Source organism: Taeniopygia guttata, chromosome 1A, assembly GCF_048771995.1.
Source record: "Taeniopygia guttata chromosome 1A, bTaeGut7.mat, whole genome shotgun sequence".
NCBI classification, from domain to species: Eukaryota; Metazoa; Chordata; class Aves; order Passeriformes; family Estrildidae; genus Taeniopygia; species Taeniopygia guttata.
In genome coordinates, this window is record NC_133025.1 from 71,268,890 (window position 1) to 71,290,359 (window position 21,470).

Consider the following 21,470-nt stretch of genomic DNA (forward strand, 5'->3'; position numbering starts at 1 on the left):
TGCATTTCCATCTGCAGTTTGTGAGCCCAGTACCTGCACCAGAGAATTTAAAAAATTACTTACTTCTAGCCCTTGCTGTGGACATACCCATGAAGAATAGAAATGCTGAAGCCTCAAAACTCCCAAAAGGAAGAGGATGAACATGAAATGCAGAGTGTGTATTTAAAATGTTAGGGTTTTTAAGGCACTGACCATATGTAGCTGTTGCAGACACTGGTTTATATTCTTACACGGTCCAGGGGAGGCAGAAAAAGCAGCTGAAAGGCCAAGTCAATGCTCAGAACTAGACCATCCTGGCCTCTCTGCCCTCATAAACCCATTGGCACCTCCCCTGCCCTGGAGAAGTTTTGAAGGAGTTCAGGTCTCTCCTGAGCTCTGCCATCAGGACATACCCTAGGAGGCAGCAGAAGCCCACGTTCTTTCACAGCAGCTCAAAACACATCACCATCCTCCTCAGCCTTACCACGAGCTGCTGTCAATGTCAGCTTTGTTACTGCCTTCCAAGGGCTGGGCAGCTTTGCACAACTTGTCACCGTAGGTACCTGCAGAGTTTCAGAAGCCACCAGCAGCAAGTCTTGCCTGTGGAAGGCTGAGCCTGGAACTCATACCAAGATTGAGTGGGTGCCATGCAGAGAGCATTTTTCCCTTTGTGGAGTGCTCGGTTTGCCTCAGGATTTGCAGCCAAAGAGGAGAAATAGCTGTTTTCTCCACTCTGATTAAAAAGTTCTGTAGTGCCATAGAAAGAGGATTGTCCTTGATGAGTATCCAGGAACTGAAGTCCAACAGTCTCTTCCCAGCTACTTTTTACATTTTATGCATTCCAGCCTCCATTTTTTAGAGTCTACAAAGAACTTACATTTCTCTAGAAGTACTGAATATTGCTGCTATTTCTGACTGGAGCTTTGCTAGGTACTCTCAGCTCTCTTACTGTAGCACATTCTGAACTCACTATCCAAAAGGAAAAAAACTGCAAAAGAAAACAGTATATCTGATGTTCAGAAGAAATTTATTTCTAGCCCCAGCTAGAGGGACTGTTACTGCAGGGATCACTTCAAGGGTGTCACATGCTGGAGTCCCAATGAGTTTTACCCTGAGGTAGGAATGCAAAAATAGACGTCTCATCCTGTGTAAAACATATCTGCTTGGGGGGTAAGATACTAAATTGTGACAGGAACTGCTGTAAAGCTAACATAACTTTAATATGTGGGGAATAGAGTACTCCATATGGTGCTGTGTGATTTCCTTCTTTGGCTTGGAAGGCAAAACCCACTGCTTGTATTTAGAAGGCAAATTTCAATCCTCAAAATATCTTCTCTGAATTTACTTAATTTTACTGGCTGGCTGAGCAGGCTGACCATAGCTCAGACTGGAGTACAGGTTATGTTATTCAGGAGAAAACTCCCTTTTGTGAGCAGAATTTTGTTTCATTTCATTATTTTTTTCCTCCTCTTTCCCCTCCTCCAAGACTATACATACAAAGGGAGGTCAAAAAATAAAAATAAGCTGTAGCCAGCAAAGTTCAGGGTTTGAAATAAAAAAAAAAAAGCCTCTGTATACATATTAGAATTTCTTGTTAATGAGGTCATTTATGTCAGGGCAGGAAATGTACAAAATAGCATAGGATAGAAAAATCTAGACACTATAAAACACGCCAACAAATTTGGCACACTCATTACTCCCTTAATATGCCCCCAATGTAATCTATAGATCCCACAAGTGACCACACTATGTTTATGTATGCAAAAACTCCTATATATGTAGCACTCATAAGAGTAGCAATTTTACTAGTGGGAAAAGATTATTGTGGTCCTTTTATATAGCATATATGTTTACCTAGAGTGAGTCCTTGTAAGAGAATGCAGGACCATGAAAAACTGTTAAAATGTCATGATTATATTAATTTCATACTTAAAGGAATACTTCACTTTAAGTTATGGTTCCAAAATTACACTGCTCATTCATGATGTTTTTAACGTATAATTGGCTGCCTTCAAAAATGTCACAGTAGGAGGAAAAAAAAATCATTTTCCTTGGCATGTGTACTGTTGCTATTCCTGTGTTCATTTGGCTTGGCTCGAGGAACCAAATGCTGCAGTCTGAAATAACTTTTTATATGTTGACACGTGCATTTAACTAGAATAAGCAGGCAGAGTGGACCAAGTTGGATTCAGCAAAGAACAGAATATATCTTGTGTTGCACCTTTTAATGTGTCAGCCTCGGTTTCTGATTCTCATTTCATCATTATCACAGCACACGTGGAGCTCTGAGCCGCACTCAGCCCCTACACAAAGACCAGGCAGCAAGGGAACACCAACAGGGGGAGGAGGGAAGAGTAAGAAGGAAGGATGGAAAATATAATGTCTTGAAGATAAAGCTGGGAAGAGAATACCATTAGCCTGTTGAAATTTATTTAGCAAAACTTTTTTAGCCTGTTGTTTTCCAGAGCAAATAGATCTTTGCTGCTTTGTTGACTGTCCCTTGGTGGGGCCTAAAGAGAGGCCTCTCCAGTCCCACACTCATACAGAGCTGGATTCTTGAACCCTCACCTCTTGTTCATACCCCTGTCCTGAGTCTTGATCATTTCTAGAGTTGGTTTGAGCTCCAGGTACTGGATTTGGTCTGATCTCTAAACCCTGGGCTGCTGAGATCTGTGTTTGACAGCAAGCCTTGGGAGAAAGCCATGATGCTGTCCTGCAGGTGAGGACAGGGTGGTGCACGCGGTCTTCTCTGTGTCCTGTCTGCTCCCCATTCCCCCAGTACACAGCTGGGCTGCAGGAACCTGCCATGCTATGGTGCACAGGTTCGTAACACACCTCCTCTGCAGCCGGGATGTTCCTCAGCTCACAGGGACGTCCCATCGTCTAAATCGTAGTTACGTCACCTGGACCTTACACCGAGAAAATTCTAAACGCTCACAGGGCTGCAGCACAAGTGGACACATAAGGAGAATCCCAAGGAAATTTTGTAGGCAGTCCCACTATTCTGAATTCTCATTACTTTTGGGGAGGAAAAATAAACACTCTTCTGTATCCACCTCCATACAGTCCCATGAGTCTGACAAATACCCTCAGAAGAACAGATGGCTGTGCACTGTGAGAAATCTTTCTGGGAAGCAGAAGTTAAGGATCAGCAGTAGGTAATGCCCTGCTTGTTTTGCAAACTAGGCAAAAAAGGACACCTTATTCAGTTATAGACAGGAAACCCGGGTCAAGTTAGTGGAGGTTCTTGTCCAGGACCACTCCCTAGATGAGCTCAGGCTCAATGTTCTTGTCAAGATGAAAATCGTGACACGCCCTGTGCCTTGTGCATTGTTAGGACCTGCTCCTGACCACATCTCAGGAGGGCTCTCTGCCTTGAGCACGTTCAGATTTAGTGTGCAAAGAACTAGGGGTCAGTTAGGAAAAACAAATCCAAGTGAACCATTAAGGACATTAAGGAAACTTAAACCCCTGCACTGAAGTCTACTGCATCAGTGCGACAGCTTATCATAGAGGGCCAAAATGCTGGGTTTTGGGGGCTTTTTGAATCATTGTGTCGGTCTTGCAATGTTTTAGGTAGATGTTGTGTTCTTCATGATATCTGTTGGTCTTCCAAATGAGGATTTCTGTGTTTAAATCCCAAGGAGACATTTGTGTTTGTTCCACTAGTTCTCCTAACTGTTACCTCAGTGAAAACAAAGAGACATACAAGAAGCTGTTTTTTGATATCTGCAGATTTTATTGACTTTTCCCTGTGATATACCTGATACTGGGAGGAAAAAAATCTTTTGTTGTTTGTGTGTTGACTTGTTTACTAAAAAAAAACCAAACCAACAAATCAAGTAAGACTTGAACTGAAAATACTCAAGAAACCTAACCCTGGTTCATGTTTCCCTCCACTGCCATCTTCACCTGAGGAAGTAATATCCAGTTTTAGAATTAAAAGCTTTTTTCTCTCCTTTTTTTCTTATCTGTCCTGTGTTGGAAGACAAATATCGCCAATTTATTTGGCTTTGTAGTGAAAAGCCAAATAGATTTTGGCTTCTCTATTACTGGGGGGAATGAGTGCTCAAATACAGTATTTATTAGCATTTAAATAGTCTGAATTTTACACCTTTGTGTGCACACATGCATTTAACTTCTCAACCCTCTCCACCCTCTCCCACCCAAGGCATTAATGAAGTTTATTGTTCTCAAAATAGCAGTTCTGTTTGGAATACCTAATTGCTGGGTTTCTGTTTTGGTGTTTTGGTCCGAAAAAGCCCCGTAAAGAGCAGCCCATGTGTTCCTGGTTCAATGGGGACCTGTGTTCCCCTCGGGGAGCCTCCTGGGGCTGTGGCTGAGGATCTCAGCTCCCCTGTTTCATTTCAACCTCTCTTGGACAAGCAGCACACACTCAATTGATGGGCACTGTAAAAGGGCTGTTGGAATGGAATGATTTATTTATTTATTGCTTCTATATTTATTTATTGCCAGTGTCAAAGAAAAGATTGTGCTCATGGGCTTTTCATCTTGTCCCAAGTGCTACCTGCATGCTGCACTGCAGAAATATTTCCCCCTCTAAATGCACTTGTGCTGACTGAAACTGGATCCTCACAGGCAAACAGCAATGCTGCTGCTGCTACAATGTCATAATATTTCATAGGTCAATTATAAATATTATTGCCAGGGCAATAAATTTCTTCAGAGTACTTAGTCTACTGCTAATAAATAGTTTATTTAAGCCTGTAAGAATGGTGACATTTCACTTGGACTACATTTGGCCTCTTAAAAATTGTTAGTGCAGAGAAGAAAAGGGGAAAAATAAACTGGAAAAAAATATGCAGCAGATATTTTGATATTTTTCCCTATGTTTTTACTTGCTTAAAAGGGCCTTTTTGTCAGACAGCATGTTTCTGTGTGAAGATATTACAAGGTTTGAAATGTGGATTATTTGGCATCTTATTTAGAATACTATTCCCTCCTTTTCTCTCTTTCATTCCCTCTTTTTTTCTCTTTCAGAGCTGCATGCAGCTGAAATAGTGCTTGAGCAGGTTGCCTGTCACATCAGTAGTAGTAGCTCAATTCCTTCTGCCACTTTCCCCTTTTGGGGTAAACGTTATGGGCGTGGTGGTGACATTGTATTTGTTTATTTTTTGATGGTTTGGGGTAGGTTTAGATTTACCATTATTATTCATCTTTCTCTTTGGTTAAAAAGGCTGGGGTTTTGAATGGATTTTTAATAGTGATATGAAGACACAGACCAGAAGGGGGGAAGTCTTGGTTTTCGTGGTGGGGTTGTGGTTTGTTGGGGTTTTTTTGACAGCTCAGCAAAAACCTCTTCATTAAACTACTGGATTCACATCAAGAATAAGTGCTAAAATTTTCTTTCATGTGCTTCCCATAAATGTACCATTTGATTAAGGCTCAGGGGGAGGTACAAAGCTGATGATTTTATTTGTGCATATGTGGGAACATTATATTTCTATTGCAATCATCCAGTATGGAAATAAAAATAATATTGCTTTGAAAACCTCAAGAGATTCTTGAACACAGACCTGTTTAAAAATTACAATCCCTGCAGTTCTAGGGATGCTTAATACCTCTCCTGGCAGAGTCCATGCCAGTCTCTCCCAGATGGCAAGCAATCTCCAGAAGCTCTGGGAACAGGCAGGGAAAAACCCCAACAAATTCAAATATCTATAGGAAGGGGAATAAATTTATCCTAAGGGAGTTAGCAGGCTAGCAGGCACTTGGTCAAAGACTTCTGGTGTAAAGAGCCTGGAAAATTTTGTACCTCAACCAAATCCCACATAAGACTTGGAAGAAGGGAAACAAACCTCCCGTGTGCTCTTTTGCTGACAGCAAAGCAGGAAATTCTCTGCATTTACAAGTTTATGGCAGCACAGGTGTACTCTCCTGCAGACTTTGGCCTGCACGTGATTTTGTCACTTAAATAGACTTGGTGCAGAGCAGAGCTCAGCTCAGCACTTCTGACTTGGATTTCTTGTTTCTGAATGGGTTTCACCTCCATTCATGGTTTCTGCCTCAGAATACCATGAGCTTGTCTTTCTAGTTGCCTGTGTAGGAGATTTTTTTGTCTTTTTTTTTTTTTTTAATTTTTTTTTCTTCTTTTTTTTCTCTTGGAAAATATCAATCTCTGAGTAGTGTTTTCATTCACTTCCTTTCACAACACATTTGTTCTGAACATTCCTCTTGATCCCCAGTGCACAACAAGGATGGCATTGAAAGGCAAAATAGGAATTTTCCCTGTTGTGTCAGTGCAAGTGTCTGAATTAAAAGACAATAAAAAGGCAAATCTGTTTTTAGCCAGGTTTATACAGATGAAAACAAACAAACAAAAAAGCAAACAAACAAAAAAACCACCAAGGTTCCAGTATTCAGTAATGTGGCAATATAATGTGTGTGGGTCACTTTGAGAGAATTTGCACCAACATTCTCTGCAAACTTACTGTACCTTTTGATCTTCCAGCTCTGGGAAAAAGTACAGGAATGGGGGGGGAATATCTCCAAAGCATCAACACTGGAACAGCTTCAGTGGTAAAGCTTTAGGGTGGCTTTTCTGTGCAAAAATCTGGGCTCCTCTGCATCCCTAATATCCAGGGACAGGTCTCGATGTAACTGAGTGTGCACCATGAGAAGCCTCTCTGATGATTCCTGGCAGCTCTGCTGGTGTTTTCCACTGAAAATTGAAAATTCTGTTCCTCATTCCCAAATGACCCCCAGCTCCTGGAGGGGCCACAGCTGAGCCAGCCCTTGTGCTGCCCCTGTGTTGTTTGCTCTCCAAGGAGGGGGCAGGCAGGGAGCACAAAAGACTGCTGCAAACAGCAGAATTGTCTTCCAGAAGTATCTTCCATGTTTTATTGCAGCACCACCTTAGCCCCTTTCCCTTTCCTGAGTTTCTGTAGGCTGGAGGCCCTTGCAGAAAGGCAGGGTGCCTTCCAGCTGTTGACTTTTTAATCTTTTCTCTAATCTTCAGGGCATGCAACAAGCAGCATAGTACTTCATATGTGTGTTTAATATCAGTGAAGTATTTTCGTTTGGACTTTTTCCCTTTATAGGCTGCATAAAGACACAATTTGTGAGATTTTAACTTCCCTCATAAAATCCCCTGCTTGCAGCAAGCTGCATTCTGCTCAGTAAAGCTATCAAAATTGACAGATTCCACTTTGATCATAGTAACAAATCTGTTTGACCCAATTTTTTCAGAAGTGTCACTTATACATGGGGGGAAAAAATCCTTGCACTTTCCAAAGGCAAACTCCAAAGCTTAGGGAAAATTATATCGTTGTATGCAAACATTTTGACTATTACTGACACTTGCTGAAGGAAGCAGCTTGAAGTTTAACTGAGTACTGAATACAACAGCTCCTGGAAAGTAACTTCTGTGTTTTCAAAGGGTGTAGGAAGATAGGTATATTTGCAAAATTACTGTTTAGCCCATTGACATACATAGAGCTAATTCTTTATATATCAGTGATGTAATCAAAAGAGTGAGATTTTGGGATGAGTAGGTGTTATAACTTGTGTGTGTGGTAGATGTTATCAGCCTGAAATATTACAGATATTTAAAACTGCTGAATCCCATTTCCAGCTATTTTGATATGCTTCAGAGAAATAACTAATACAGAGCAGTTTGCAATTGTAGGAACCCAGGTGGGACTGGAGCCAGGCTCTCCCCTGGCTGAGATCAGAGCTGATGGGGCTGAGCTCCTGCAAGCAGCTGTTCAGGGTTTCACTGCAAATTGTCACAAGTCCCAGTGCTGGAGAACTTACTTGGAAGTGCTGTTGTGTTTATCCAGAAGTGGAGAAGGTGGCTCTGACTTTGAGGTACCTCTCAGATGACTGGGTTTAAATTTGACACTCACCTTTCACAGAGTGTTTTTTTTAATTGTCTGTCCATGTTGCTGCTTTAAGTGAAAAATACTCTTAGTCATCCAGAGAAGAGTAACATTTTTCAAGACAGTAAACCAACTCTATAAATACCTGTAATGCCAAGATCTTAACCTCAGGGACAGCATGGCAAAGCAGTTTAGAACTGTTCTGCTCAGTCCTTCATCAGAACAGTGCTTTCTTTCTCTGTCTGAGTTTTTAATAGACATCTCAAGGCGAGATGACTGTCAGCACTTTCTTCCGGTAAGACTCAGTTTTGCTAAATATATATTCTACATTTGTAGCTATAAATACATACAGATATAGAGTATACACTTTCTGTAGGAAGCCAGGTTCCATTTCTAGTTAATTTTCTGATTCATTCAGCAAGTGTATACTGCTTTAATTGCCTTTTTTTTTAAATTTGCATATGCCCATTTGTGAGAAATATTTTGACATTTTACATGAGTCTGCTTTCAGTTCCTGTGCCTCCGTAGTTGATGAGTTAATTTCTGTAACATGGGTCTCTCTCTTGCTTAGGGCACAGCACTGAGACTGAATCCTGTGGTTCTGAGAAGCAGACTCTTGTACCTGGAAGCAAAATTTAATGATCTTTAAAAAAAAAAAATCAGACTATTAATATCCCATTTAAATAATTTCTTGTATGCTTTTACAGACAAAAGGAGTTATGCAATAAAATTAAACAAGAAATAAAATCAAAGGCAGGTTAAGGTTATTTTTGTTTCCCCATATAAGCATACTCACATTTGTGGAAGTCAGTGCTACATAGACTACCAAGTGGTAGAGGTTTGTAGAATTAGCTGTTTTGTGAGTAGCTAGAAGACATTATTTATCATTTTCTCAAAACCAGACATATGCCCCATGCTTATCCATGCCTCAGAGCCTCATTCTAACCACTACATGATGGATTTAGAAAGAAATTTCTTCTGTGGCCAGCTCATCCCTTATAACTGTTCATTAACAATGCTTTCACCTCTCTGTGAAACATCTTTTTATCCATCCCAGATGCTAAACCCTGTTTTCCTGTGCAAAAAAGTGCCCCGCAAGAAAAGATAGAACCTTTTAAATGCCACGAGACTAAAAATTCTCTTAAGCTCAGGATAAGCCTGCCAAAGACAAGGTACACTGAGCTTACACTCTGCAAGCGAGAGCTGTCTCTGAACAACAGAACAGTGGGTGTAAAAATGTGTTGACGGGTGCCGGAGCTTCAGCTGAGTTTGTGTGTAGCTGAAGGAACTCCCTAAAGTAGAACCAGGTCAGCATAATCCAAACAACCATATTAAATGTATTAAAAATACATTGCTGGCTTGGGCTTTTTGTATGGCAGGACAAGGAGGACAATACCCTGCTCAAAAAGATAACTCCCTTTCAGCCATTTGAACAAAATCATTAACCAGCTTGCACATCAGTGATACTTTAGGCTTCTCTGAAGAATCAGATCCTTGTGTGTGTGGCTTGCGAGGATCTGAGGGATGTGGTATCTGGAAGAGTTCTGTTCAGAAAACAACCATCTCTCCTGAGGTCACAATGAATATCTAAGATATCTGTGTCTAAAATTGAAGTCCAGGCAGTGCCAGAGTACTCTCTGCCATGGATTTCTCCTCCTCCAAAAAGAGGAATGGCAGGAAGGGTGGACAGGTACAGAAACCTGGAGTTGAACTCACTGCTGCTAAACTCTTTTATTATCTTTATCAAGCAGTTCAATCTCCAGTGTTCACAGAGTACTTCAGCTTGAGAGAACTTCTCTCAGAAATGCAGAAATCCCTTTGTAACTTCTTTCCAACACACATTCTGACACAGTTAGAGCAAATCAACAAATAAGTTCATTCAGTGACCAAAAAAGTCTTTGTTAACAGAGAGTTAAAATTGCCCACTGTTTTCTCATGTCTTTCCAAAATGCCTTGCTCAGCAAAACTCACCCCCCCGAAAAACACAGAAACTGAGGAGTCCTGGCATAAACTAGCAGAACCTTATATGTGACCCCCTGCAAGTCTCAGTCCCTGGAATTACTGGCATTCTCTCCAGATGAGTTCAGTGCAGTAGGTTTTTCTGAGCCTGATGCTCCAGACCAGCATGTGCTATCAGCAGGCAGTCTGTATTTGTTTTTATTGTGCTTGGGGTTTTTGGCAGTAGAATCCCTGTATTTCAAATAGTATTGGAGAGATATTTTGATAGGCTTTAGAAAAATATGTTGTAGCTATCCCTCCCCTTTCAATGCAGTCAGTTCTCTGCCTGATGTACAAGCAGTGTATGCCTCACCTTGGTACTTCTGGAAGTTCAGACATTTGCCCTTTTCCCTGTTATCTCTACTGGATTTTAGCACACTTAGTGGGAAGAATACACCACTGGCAGGCTCCTCACACTTGCTGATCATGACAGTCAGTTCATCATGCTCCAGTTTCTCTCCCTCCACCTCTTTTTGCACTCCTGTTTTCCAGCCCCAACAGTTCCCCCCAGGACCTTGTCCATGATGCCAGAAAACTGCTGTGTAAGCTAAATACATCTCTAGGTGCTTTAGGTACTTTAAAACCAGCCCAATTTCAGCCTAAGGCTTTTCAAGGCTTTCCACTTTAGTTATAGTGAAAGAGGAGTTCTGCTACAATCAGCATTCCTTCTGTGTTAAAATGGGGAGCAAAAAGCAATACTGTTACTGCTCTGTTTCCTCAAAATATTTAATTGTTCATAGGCTATGGTGAAGTGGGGCTTTAAGGCAACCTCAGTAGATACTCACAGGAAACAGAATTGTGAAATGCTGTGCAACATCAGGCTCAGGCTCACATCAGGCTCACATCCTTGTGTTTGGGAATATTCAGTTTCTCACAAACCCAGGACATTTTAATGGATAAAAAAGTAAAAAGCTGCAAGAAAATTCTGTTACATCTCAAGTTCTTGTATGTGTAGTTTACAGGAGCAGTAATTTCAGGCATAGTTGTGATGTTTCTTGAAGTAAGGGCACAGTATCAGCTCTTTAGTTCCAAGATGGAACATTGCCAGATCCTTTGAGTTAGTGCTGATGATGGTCAATAATGTACAGTTTTTGGCTAACCATACAGGTACAAATTTGTGGGTTAGACCAAAAAAAGCAATACCAGCACACTGACAGGAATTTATTCAAATGTAGATTCTCTAATAGTTGTGCTCTTGTTCCAGTCTTTCAGGCCGAAACGAAAGCTCAGAGCCCTTTTGATTGGAAGCAGAGATTTATGGTTAATTATAGCATTTCCCATGATTATATGTTTGTGCTTCAGTAATTGCTAGATGAGGAGGAACATTGAAACTATTTTAGGGCTAGTATGTTGCTCTACCAAAGATATCTCCAGATATCTCAGCATGGGCCCTTCCTTATTTCTTTATAAGGAAAAACACATGGCAGAGGTTCCACTCCGCTGGTTCTTCAGAAAGCTGGCAGCAGGAGTCGGTGCAGCTTATGCCTCCACTGCTTCTGTCCCTCACTTTTTCTTCTACAGACAAGTCCCTCAACATCCCCATCTGAAAAACGGCAGTGAAAAACAGTTTGGGGTGAACAAGGAGCTCAGCTCATCCAGACCAGGAGTTCTGCAGGGATCAGACAAAATATTTTACCCTCAACAGAACAATAGATTTGGTTATGATAATAGAGCCAGGTTCCCAAAATTCTGATGCTGTACATGATAGAGTCACGGCATGGTTTGACTTGGGAGCAACATTTAAAGATCTATCCAGCAATGAGCAGGGACATCTTCAACTAGATCAGGTTGCTCAGAGCCCCTTTCTTGGCTTTTATGGTAATTCTGCCCTATATTCCAAATGTATGATTGCACATTGCAAGGTAAGAAACAGGTTACTAAATTCCCATCCTGTTTCATATCCTGCATCATAATTGCCTATATTTAAAAAGAAGCTCCTATGAACAGTGTATTTCTCTTTTAAATTTACCCACAAGGAGGATAGTAAAAAGAAAACTACTGTGCCAGATGTTCAAAGACTTTTTAATTCCCCCCCCATCTACTACTTTCATTACTTTTTTTAGTAAAAAAGCTAAAGTGAGCCTTGATTAACTGAAAGCTAAAGAATACATCCGAGTTTAGATATGAGTTCACTATAGCTGTAGTGGTGCAAGAGATACAGCAATGAAATACAAGTATAGTTTGGAGATATTCAGTTATTAAATGAGAAGATTATGATCATAGAATCACTTCTTGTGGAAGTCGAAATGAAATTCTTACTAGAACTACAGAATTTATATTTTTACATCTACCCCCAGAAGAGCCAGGGCAGTTCCATCCATCACTACAGGACAGGTGTTGGTGTTATACATACTCTGAGCACCTAAGAAACATGGGTGATAAAATAAATTATGGTGATTGCACAGATAGTACTGCCTACTGGAGCAAGCCAGCCCAGGATCTAATTTATAAGATATAATTTTAAGTCTGGGCTAACTCCCTGTATTGGAAATTTAGAAGAAAATATTTTTTCCTATATAATTCATACTAGAGCACAGGTCTGACACAGGTGCTCCTTTCTCTGGAAGTACTTGGTTCTCTCCACTGGCTCAAGCACAAAGGAGAGGGGATCCATCCAATCCCTGTGCCTGGTGTAGAAAGAGATACACTTTCTTATCAGCTGAGGATGATGTTCTCCCACTGGCAGTTGAGGCCTGGAGGGGAGCTCAGTCTTTAGCCAGGTGGAAATGGTTCAGAATATGGTCTGGACAAGCTGCAAGAACACTGCAGTCTGATTATTCCTTATCCTTTCTCTCTTGGTTGCTCAGGACATTGAAGTCAGTATTTTTCTGTTTCCAAATATATTTGGTACATTAAAATCTCACTGTGAAGTAAAACCACTCCTCATGGGCTGGAATTTTGCTCTTGAGATGTGGTCCTTGCTTAACAGTCCTGTGATCTGTGCTTGCATTATGCTCCAGCACAGGCTGGGGAATAAGACCTTACTCATTAATACTGCTGGCAAACAACTGCTGGGCACCTTCATGTGAAACAGCAGAACAGGATACAAAAAGCAGAGAGATTTATTTTAGGCTGACTTTAAAAAGAACCAAGCACTATTTTTAGTGTGTTTACTACTCATCAAAGGGATTTTCTGTTGTCTCAAACCCAGGCCACTGAGGTTTACCACTGCTTGTATAACATTTTTTCAATAGTGCTGTTCCTTTTTCAGTAATTGGTGTGGCTTTGCATGGCTCCAGCAGCCCTGCTCTCCCTGAGCAGCCTAGGAGGGGGGATTTGCACTTTCTGGGTCTGGGTGGGGTCTCTGTTGACTTCATCTGCCTCAGAGTCAAGCCCTGGACTGTTTTGATTTTCCTAAAGCCTACTTAGTTTCCTGGTAGGAATCATTTCTAAATATAGCCCTTACATTGGATGCAGGAATGTTTACTCATGCAAAGTCAGGCAGGGTAAACACTTCTTTTTTTTTTGGTTGGTACCTTTTCAGTAGAAATCAGTCTTGAATTATATTTGTCATCATCCTGGCACACTGGAGCTAAATACAGGGACTATCTTCCTTTTTTTGATATCTGTGATTTCTAATTTTATTTTCGTGTGGAAAGAGGTGATTTTGTGATCCTTCAGTGTAGGTGTGTCAGTCAACGTGGATTTTTCATTCACCTTTTTAATAACACAGCCCTGAATTAATCTGTTGACAGAAGCTGAGCAATTTAAAAATACATTTGAAAGTATGCAATGGGATTATGACAGAGGGCTGTGCCAGAAAAAATACAAGCTCTTACTATGCTGTTACAGTTGCTTAAGCACACATTAAATACATAGTTTTCACTCTCTTTTGCTCTCTCTCTCTCTCTCTTTCAAAGAATGTATTGTGAAGTACTTTTATTTAGGACTGTGCCATTATGTTAATGCAGCTTTGATCCTACTGGTGGATTTCTTTTTTTAATCCCTCCTGTCTATTTGTGATAAGCTCTGACTCAAGATTTGATGTAAGCTTGTCATTCTGTTCACATAAATCTGATTTAAAAGCTACTTTGTGAGTGATTTGCTTGAATTTTTTAAATAGGAAGATGCATTTGTGCACAGGCTATTATTTTCTCATAGGGTGCAATCATCTCCTCAGCTGGTACCTCTGAGGAGTAATGAAGATTCCTCTTTGCCAGTCATAATGAAAAAGTCATTGTGCCATATTACACCTCGTGGTATTTTCTATTTACTTTTGTGTAGAGGAATAACCTAATTTTGGTACAAGGTAGAGAAAAAAAGAAAACCTTTGAAAGAAATGGATGGCTTTTTGAAAATCAGTATCCCTTCAGCAAGCTCCCTACACAGGACACTTTTCTACCAGCACAAGTGACTGGTGCCTGGACAAACGGGGTCAGAACTGGAGCAGTGATTTGGTCCTGCACTCGCCTTGTCCTTCATGCCCCATCCTGTGGCCTTGCATTCATTTACCCTCACAGAGTCACACAATCATAGAGTGATCAGGGTTGGAAAGAACCTTAAAGTTCATCCAGTTTCAAAACCCCCTGCCATGGGCAGGGACACCTTCCACTATCCCAGTTTGCTCAGAGCCCATCCAACCTGGCCTTGGACACTGCCAGGGATGGGGCAGCCACAGCTTCTCTGGCCACCCTGTGCCAGGGCCTCCCGTGTTGCTATTGCTTTTTTTTTTTTTTTTTTTTTTTAAATTGAAGTAGGATGCTCCTTCAGGAACAGACTTCATCAATAAATAACACAGTGCTATGTGTGCTCTGATATATATGTGAAATTTGAGTGTTTATTTTGTCTGTAATGACAATCTCTCCCTTATACAGAGGTCAGGAGGAACTTTCTATTTCTTGTAGTGTATGCCTTCATTGTGTACTGCAGCAGTACACTAATATAAAGTAGAATGCAAAAAGAAGTAGGGTCGTCTTGTAGAAGCCATCCCTGTTCATGCTGAAGGTCTCTGTCCTCTTTGAGGGACCCTCTGTTCCTAGAAAGCGCTGAGGAACTGAGTGGCACCAGAAGCAGACAGATGGACAATCTGGACCTGAGACTTTGTCAAGTGATCTAGAAAGTCTTGTGAATTGGAGATCCTTGAAAGAAATTTGGCATCAGTCATGCTGCTCATACATAGTGAGTCATGGGGCTGGGAAGCCACAGACAAGCTTTGCCAAGTGTGGGCAGACTCTGGGGAGCTCTGGATGAACTCCCTAGGAAGTGCAGGGCAGCAGTGTCCCCTCTCTCCTTCCATAAACCACGAGTTCCCATGGGCTCGTCTGTGTGACATCCCCTTTTGACCTGGGATATTACTCCAGGTTGGGGAATATCCATCTCCCAGCCCTTCACCGAAAGCCCTAATGGTGAGAGGGCTACCACTGCTTGAACTCCTGTTGCTTTCTCCACTTCCCTGCTGATCCTGCTTTCCTGCCCAGTGAGGGAGTTCCTGGGGATATTGGCCAGAGCTGGTGACAAAGTGCATGGCATCGTCCTCTGAGCGCTCTGGAAGGAAGTGTAATATTGGAAATAAAAATAGAACAATTGATTTGTGAGCTGAGCTCCACATTGACACAAAAAGGGTCATTGAAAGGGCTTTGCAAGAAGCAAAGGAAGATATTTGGGAAAGTGCCCAAGTTGCAGAAATGCTGAACAATGGGATTTTAACTGCAATATGCTTAACCGAGCCTCTCGAACCCTACACAGCAGTTGTGAAAATGCATGTCATCTGTTGACATGCAAAGAAAAATTGAATCCCATTCAGAGCAGAGCTATTTTGGGATGTTTGTTCCAGGCCCTGTGCATGGCTCAGGCCGTGTGTGTGAATGACTGCAGACGCCTCCTCAGTCAAGTAGCCGTGGGTTTGGCAATGAGCTCCCTCCCACTGGGAGATAAGGCAGTTTGTACCCTGTCAGTGACCAGAGGCAGCCACAAAACATTAGGCAGGCTCCTGACTGTCGAGAGCTGAAACTGCTTGAAAACACCGGGGTCAGTCTGCTCTCAAACACACTGGTATTATCTCATTAGCAGTGGCATTTACTGTACAGCTCAAGGAGCAGAAAAGCGAGTTGTTAAAAAAAAAAAAAAAAAAAAAAAGGCAAACAAATAGTATAGGAAATCGTTAGGCGGAGGGAATGGTGTTTGTATGTGGGCTTTTTCTTTGTTAAAAAGTCGTAGTTGTGCTACTAAGTGAATCATATACAAGCAGCAGATTATCACTTTCTTTCTTACCTCCAAATTACGTTCTCCTTTCAGCTTGCAGGGAAAGAAGGAATTTTTTTCTGAAGCTCAGTCTTTGTTTATAAAGCTGGGTTTTTTTGCAACTGGAGATATACAGTGTAGCTCATAATGTTCAGGTCTGGGAATGAGAGACAGGCCTTCTTGTGAAGCTCTTCTCCCCTCTCTCCATATCCACCTTTCTCCCATGGGATGGTGTTGCTGTCAGCTTCTCTCCTGCCAACTGGAATGTCACAAACGTAGCTCTGACTTTACTGTGGCATTACAGCATAAAGGTTCAAGAGAAGACCAAACAGGAGGATAAAAATACCAGCCAGCACATGAATGGCACATCCCTGGAGGCCAGCAGGAGATGTGGGAAGTTCACAGGAGACTGTTTCCTTGTGCAGCACTCCAGTATGCCCAGCAGATACACTTCCACCGGGCTGTAAACATGGTCACAAACACAGGAACATCTGAGGTGCTTCCACAATGGGACCTGGAAATAGAGCTGCTTCGCCCTGTCCCTGCTGAGGACCTCAGGATGGACTTGGACTGGCAGCAACCCCACACCTGTAGCCTCCTGCTGTGGCCATGTGAAGTTCTCACAGGCTTGGGAGCCACTTGTCAGAGGAAAAGCTTTGCAGGGTCAGAATATTTATCCCTGTATATAGGGGATACTATAAAAAGTACCTTGGGATAAGTGTACCTTGGGATTCTTCCTCAGAAGTGGATCCTCCTTGTGGTCTGTGTGTGTGCTCTCTGCTGCTGTGACCAGTGGGTCCGGGTCACACAAATCATCTGCATGGAAAATTATCAGAGGTGCCCTGCTGTAAGAAATAAATAAGTAAATAAGGTGATGTCAGAGACAAAGGAGCTCTCAAGAAGGAAGAAAGCAGCACATACTGAAAGTGCATCATGGAAGAAGAAGCTGGGGAAGGGTCTTTGTCTTGGTGCTCAGGTGTTGTAGCCATATCATGAGGGATTTGATTTTAACAAATGAACAAATGCACATGAAGATCTGTTTTTTACAAAACTGAAATAAGTCCTCAGGTTTCAAGAGTGAAAGCTAGTTCTTCTTGGGGTTTCCTCAGATGTGTGTGTTACTTGGCAGATAACATAAGACCTGTGCACTCCCTGTGAAGGATTTTCTGTCTGAGCTGTGTTGGTGAATTGTACTTTCTCAGGCAGACAAAAATATATGATTTCATTTCTTGCTGAAGTACAGGTGTAGTTCTGGCTCACATAAGTTCACATATACAAGGGCTAAAATTACGGTTTCCAGAAAATGTAGGGGGGGTAAAAACCTGCTCTTAATTTCTTGGTGGTTTGGCTCAGGTAGTTTTCAGAAGACAAACACAGAGAGGGGTATGCAGAGAACCAAAACAATGTGTTGAAAGTGCAAATGCACACAGACACAAAAGTATTCTGGGACAAGCTCACCAGGATGGGTATCTATAAAAAGACACTGAATTAATGATTTGCAACTTTTAGAATGAACGTTTATGCAGTTAAATTGTCCAGACAACTTTTTATTTCCTCAAAATTGCCAATTTCATATTTTTTTAGATCAACTTTTCATAAAATGCATAACAGTGCTTTAGGCTGAATCCAATTCTGTAATCTACTGGGGATTGTTACATTAGAATAAACTGTCAAACAGTAGAGCCCCTCCTGTGCTTGTTGTCATACACAGACATGCTGCTTTATAGCACCAGAGGGTTTGTTTCAGACAAACTAAAAGTGCTTCTAATTTAATTGAAACAGCACAAGCCAAGTTGTGAGCAAAGAAATGGATACTGAGAAAAGAACAGGACAGGAACTACACTGAATAATGCAGCTGCAATTCAGTGCCAACAGAAAATGGGTTCCAGTATTTTTTGACTAAGATGTAGACGTGTCAAACAAAACCTGGCAGGGCAAAGCTATCTTTCAAATTTCATCCTGAAAACCAGAAGATAGAAATAAGGTGAGGAAAAGTAGTGCAAGTTACAGCATATAATTTTTTTTAAAGTATTATCCACTCTGGATGATATTGGTAAAATATAAATTGTATTTATATAATATAATTATATAATTAAGGTCTTCTTTTGCACAAGGTCAGAAATATAAGTGTACAGAAAGCTGAGTGTGAACTTACTGGGAAAACAAACTTCTTAAATGCTTTCAGAATTGATATTGTTATGAAGCATATAGTTATTCTGGCCTCTGCACAAATGAATTTTTCCTTCTTTATTTATTTGTCCATTTATTTTCTGTGCCCAGGACATGTTTACGCCAGGTAGGTGCTCTTGGATCTATAAATGAAGTGAATGCAAAGAGGGTTTTTAAAAAATCACTGTTCAAGAAACTCCCTGGAATATAATCAGCAGTATCAGCTCTTAATAATTAGAGTTACTTTGCACAAAGGCTGAGTGTTTGCTGTTCTCAGGTATTCCTCTGCATACCTGGGGATGTACCAGGCATAAGAAATATAATGAGATTAAAACATCATTAAGACATGCATGTGAAGGCCTATAAGAGCAATGTAGGAGTTTTCCTATTCTTGAGTGGCCATTTCTTCTTTTTATAGGTTGGTTTTATTTGTTATCATATGCTGTCTTTAGCTCACTGATAAATTCATTCAGGCTCCCCCAATTTTCCTTTGTGAATGGAAGTGCAGGCTGGCACAAAGAGCAGGACAGCTCTCTGCATGAGTCTGGGTGTTAACTGCCTCAAACAAACCTGACAGGACAGTTAAAATGCATTGTTTATAGGTGAGACTGAGCTATTTGATTGATCATTCTTCACAATACTGCAAAGGGATACTGAGAGTGGTGGAAAAGTCTCAGCTTGTCTGCCAAATATCCTGCAATTTTAATTGCACCCAGACAAGAAAAAACAGAAGGCATTTGCTGCAGCTAAGTGAACAATCCAAAGTGGACAATGTATTTAACATATTAAGGATGGGAGTCTGGGCTGCATCAAAGCCTAAAGAGCTCCTCACAGGACAGCTCCAAGAGCAGCCAAAAGCAAAATTATGCAACCTCATCAGTCCCTGCCTCAGCCTTTGGCACAGCCTTTTCTCATATTGAAGGTCAGCATGGGTGTGATTTTTGCACAGGTAACACAGTGGAGGTGTGCAAACAGCTGGGTGGCACTTGGGTGGCCTGGAAATAATCCCAAAAACCTCTGAGAGCGAAACTTGCCACTTGTAGTTCCTTCATGGCATTGCAGTGAACTCTGATCTTCCACTTGTCCAATGCCTCTGAATAAAAGTTAACAGAGATTTATTTATATATATGTAGCCACTCCTCCGACTTACTCTCAGCTTTTAGAACTGTTTACATATGAGTTCATCCCAAATAGTCCTTTCTAAAATTGGCATTTATTAGCTCAATCATCTGGCACTGCTCCCATTCTTTAGGATGAGAGTAGAAGCCCTCACAGAACAAATCATCAGGCACATTTCAAAGCTGGTTTTCTGCCATTTGTGGTCCTAGTGCAATGCTAGAAATGAAGGAAAAATAAGCACACCGATTTTTCATACAAATGTTGCTGCATTTGTGTGAATTTGTCTCACTGACACAAATCCAAAGTTGCAGAGTTGTAAGGGAAAAGATAAAAGAGAGGCAGACTCAGTTGTTCCTTGGGAAAGAGCAAGGTGTAGCTTGCTTTTGCTGCTGTTGTTTGACTTCCACTGTTACAAATCCACTCTAAGATCTGAATTTAAAAAGAAAAAGGATATGTCAAAAGCCAGGGTCATGTCCCTGAAAATACCATGTACAGCACTGGTTTTCTTTCCCATTCTTTCCACTTCAAGAAGACACAGGAGCCGTGAAGACTGAAATTACTCAAAAGAAATTATTTTACTTTTGCCACTTTCAATTTTGACATTTCTATGTCAGAACTCCTTGACAGGAAAAAACATTTTCTAAAAAATTAGATGTCATGCAGATGTCTCAGAAAAAGAGGCACAAAAGTTGCTGCTCACTCTCAGAACTGAACTCTTGTGTATCTCTGGAAGAGAAGTTAGGTTGAAATGAGAGTTTAATGTGGAAATCAAGGTGCTTTCTCCTGTGACCCATGACATGAAGGTAGTTCTAGATGCTCATTAGTGAAATACTGTTGCTAAATAATAAAATGCCACCATTGTCTGGTCACATTCCCTATGATATCCATAGCACCCAGAGCACCTTTATGTAGTGTGTGTTCAGAGAACAAGCATTTTGCTTTGTATTTTATTACATGTCACGAGGAATGAGGGCAGATTCTGGTTGTCTGAAATATACATGTGTAAATAAACAATGGAGTGCAAATTAATTGCCCTATATTACAGAGGAGATGTGGGTAATGCTCTGCTGCAACACAAATAGTTTGAACTTCATTGATAGTTTTGTACAGAATATAAATAACAGAAAAATCTACCTTAATGTGGGGCATAAGCTGGGTATTAAAGATACTCTCGTCTGCCATGAATAATACTAATGTTTCAGAGTTAGAAAAGGTACAGAACAGAACAGCCAAAGCAGCCTGTCGCAGGGAGATGGGAAATTAATTATCCAGAAAGATTAGCCAGAATTAGGCAGCTTGATAATAGGAGACTCTCCAGGGATATGCTGAAGACAATACTGAAACAAAAGAAACAAAGAGAATGAATCACATTCATCTTTTTAAGATAGTCCCTAATTTGAAGAGTCTGGAGTGTGGGATATCAAGAGGGTGACTCAGAAATGATAAGTATTTCCGGCACATTTGTTTAGTGTTGCTGAAATATTGAACAAATAGCTGAAGTCAAGAGCAGCAAGTCAGGGGTTTAAAAGAAGCTCGTTTGTTTTCTTTTTGTGAAGGATTTTTGAGATTACATTAGCTACATATTTGAACTTACCATGATAAGTTCTAGGGTGATTTGTATTTATTGGGGTTACAAGGGCAGGCCTCAGTGGACCATAAGGTATTTTTACAGGGCTGTTTCCATAACCAAAGTGACACAAAGCTGTATTAATTTTTCACAGATTGATAGAGAAACAAACTGTCTAAATAGATGTGTTTGTTTAAAAAGGGCTTGAGGTGTGGGGAATCCCTGCAAGTTTTCTAATAAATGTGTACCTATAGGTTTGCAGTTTTAAACTGGGTGTTTATTTCCATTCTCCTAAGATGTAACTGAGAAAAGAGGCAGTGGGAATAAAAAACTACAAGGAGTAAAAAGGAAGGAGGATAAAGAAAGAATGTGAATCAATGCAGAGGGGGGAAAAGAAAAAAAAAATTTAAAAATCTCGCTTCCAGGTAGCTTCTATAGGACAGGATGTGAGAAAATTCACAGTTCCCTTCACCTTGCCAGAGTTGGTAATTTCTTCAGTTAAAATTTCTTTTCTGGCTAAACCCTCTTTCTTCCAATTTGAGTGGAATATTTCCAGCTTCATTCTGTGGAGCTGACATAAAGATACACGTTTGCTTCTAAAAATTAAATGAAAATTT

At 40.9% G+C, this 21,470-nt stretch overlaps 1 protein-coding gene across 8 annotated transcripts in view; it reads left to right on the plus strand.

The window, feature by feature from the left end:
• LOC115493495 (potassium voltage-gated channel subfamily KQT member 1-like) overlaps positions 1-21,470 on the plus strand; it is a 315,875-nt gene that overhangs the window by 138,134 nt on the left and 156,271 nt on the right. Inside the window, exon 7 of one of the 8 annotated variants that reach the window (XM_072923930.1) lies at positions 4,981-6,061. The exons of the other annotated variants lie outside the window; for them this stretch is intronic. Within the exon in view, the coding sequence (XP_072780031.1) occupies positions 4,981-5,001 (21 nt within the window). The 3' untranslated portion in view covers positions 5,002-6,061. Of the gene's footprint in view, positions 1-4,980; positions 6,062-21,470 lie in introns of those variants that run through there. 8 annotated transcript variants of the gene reach the window in all.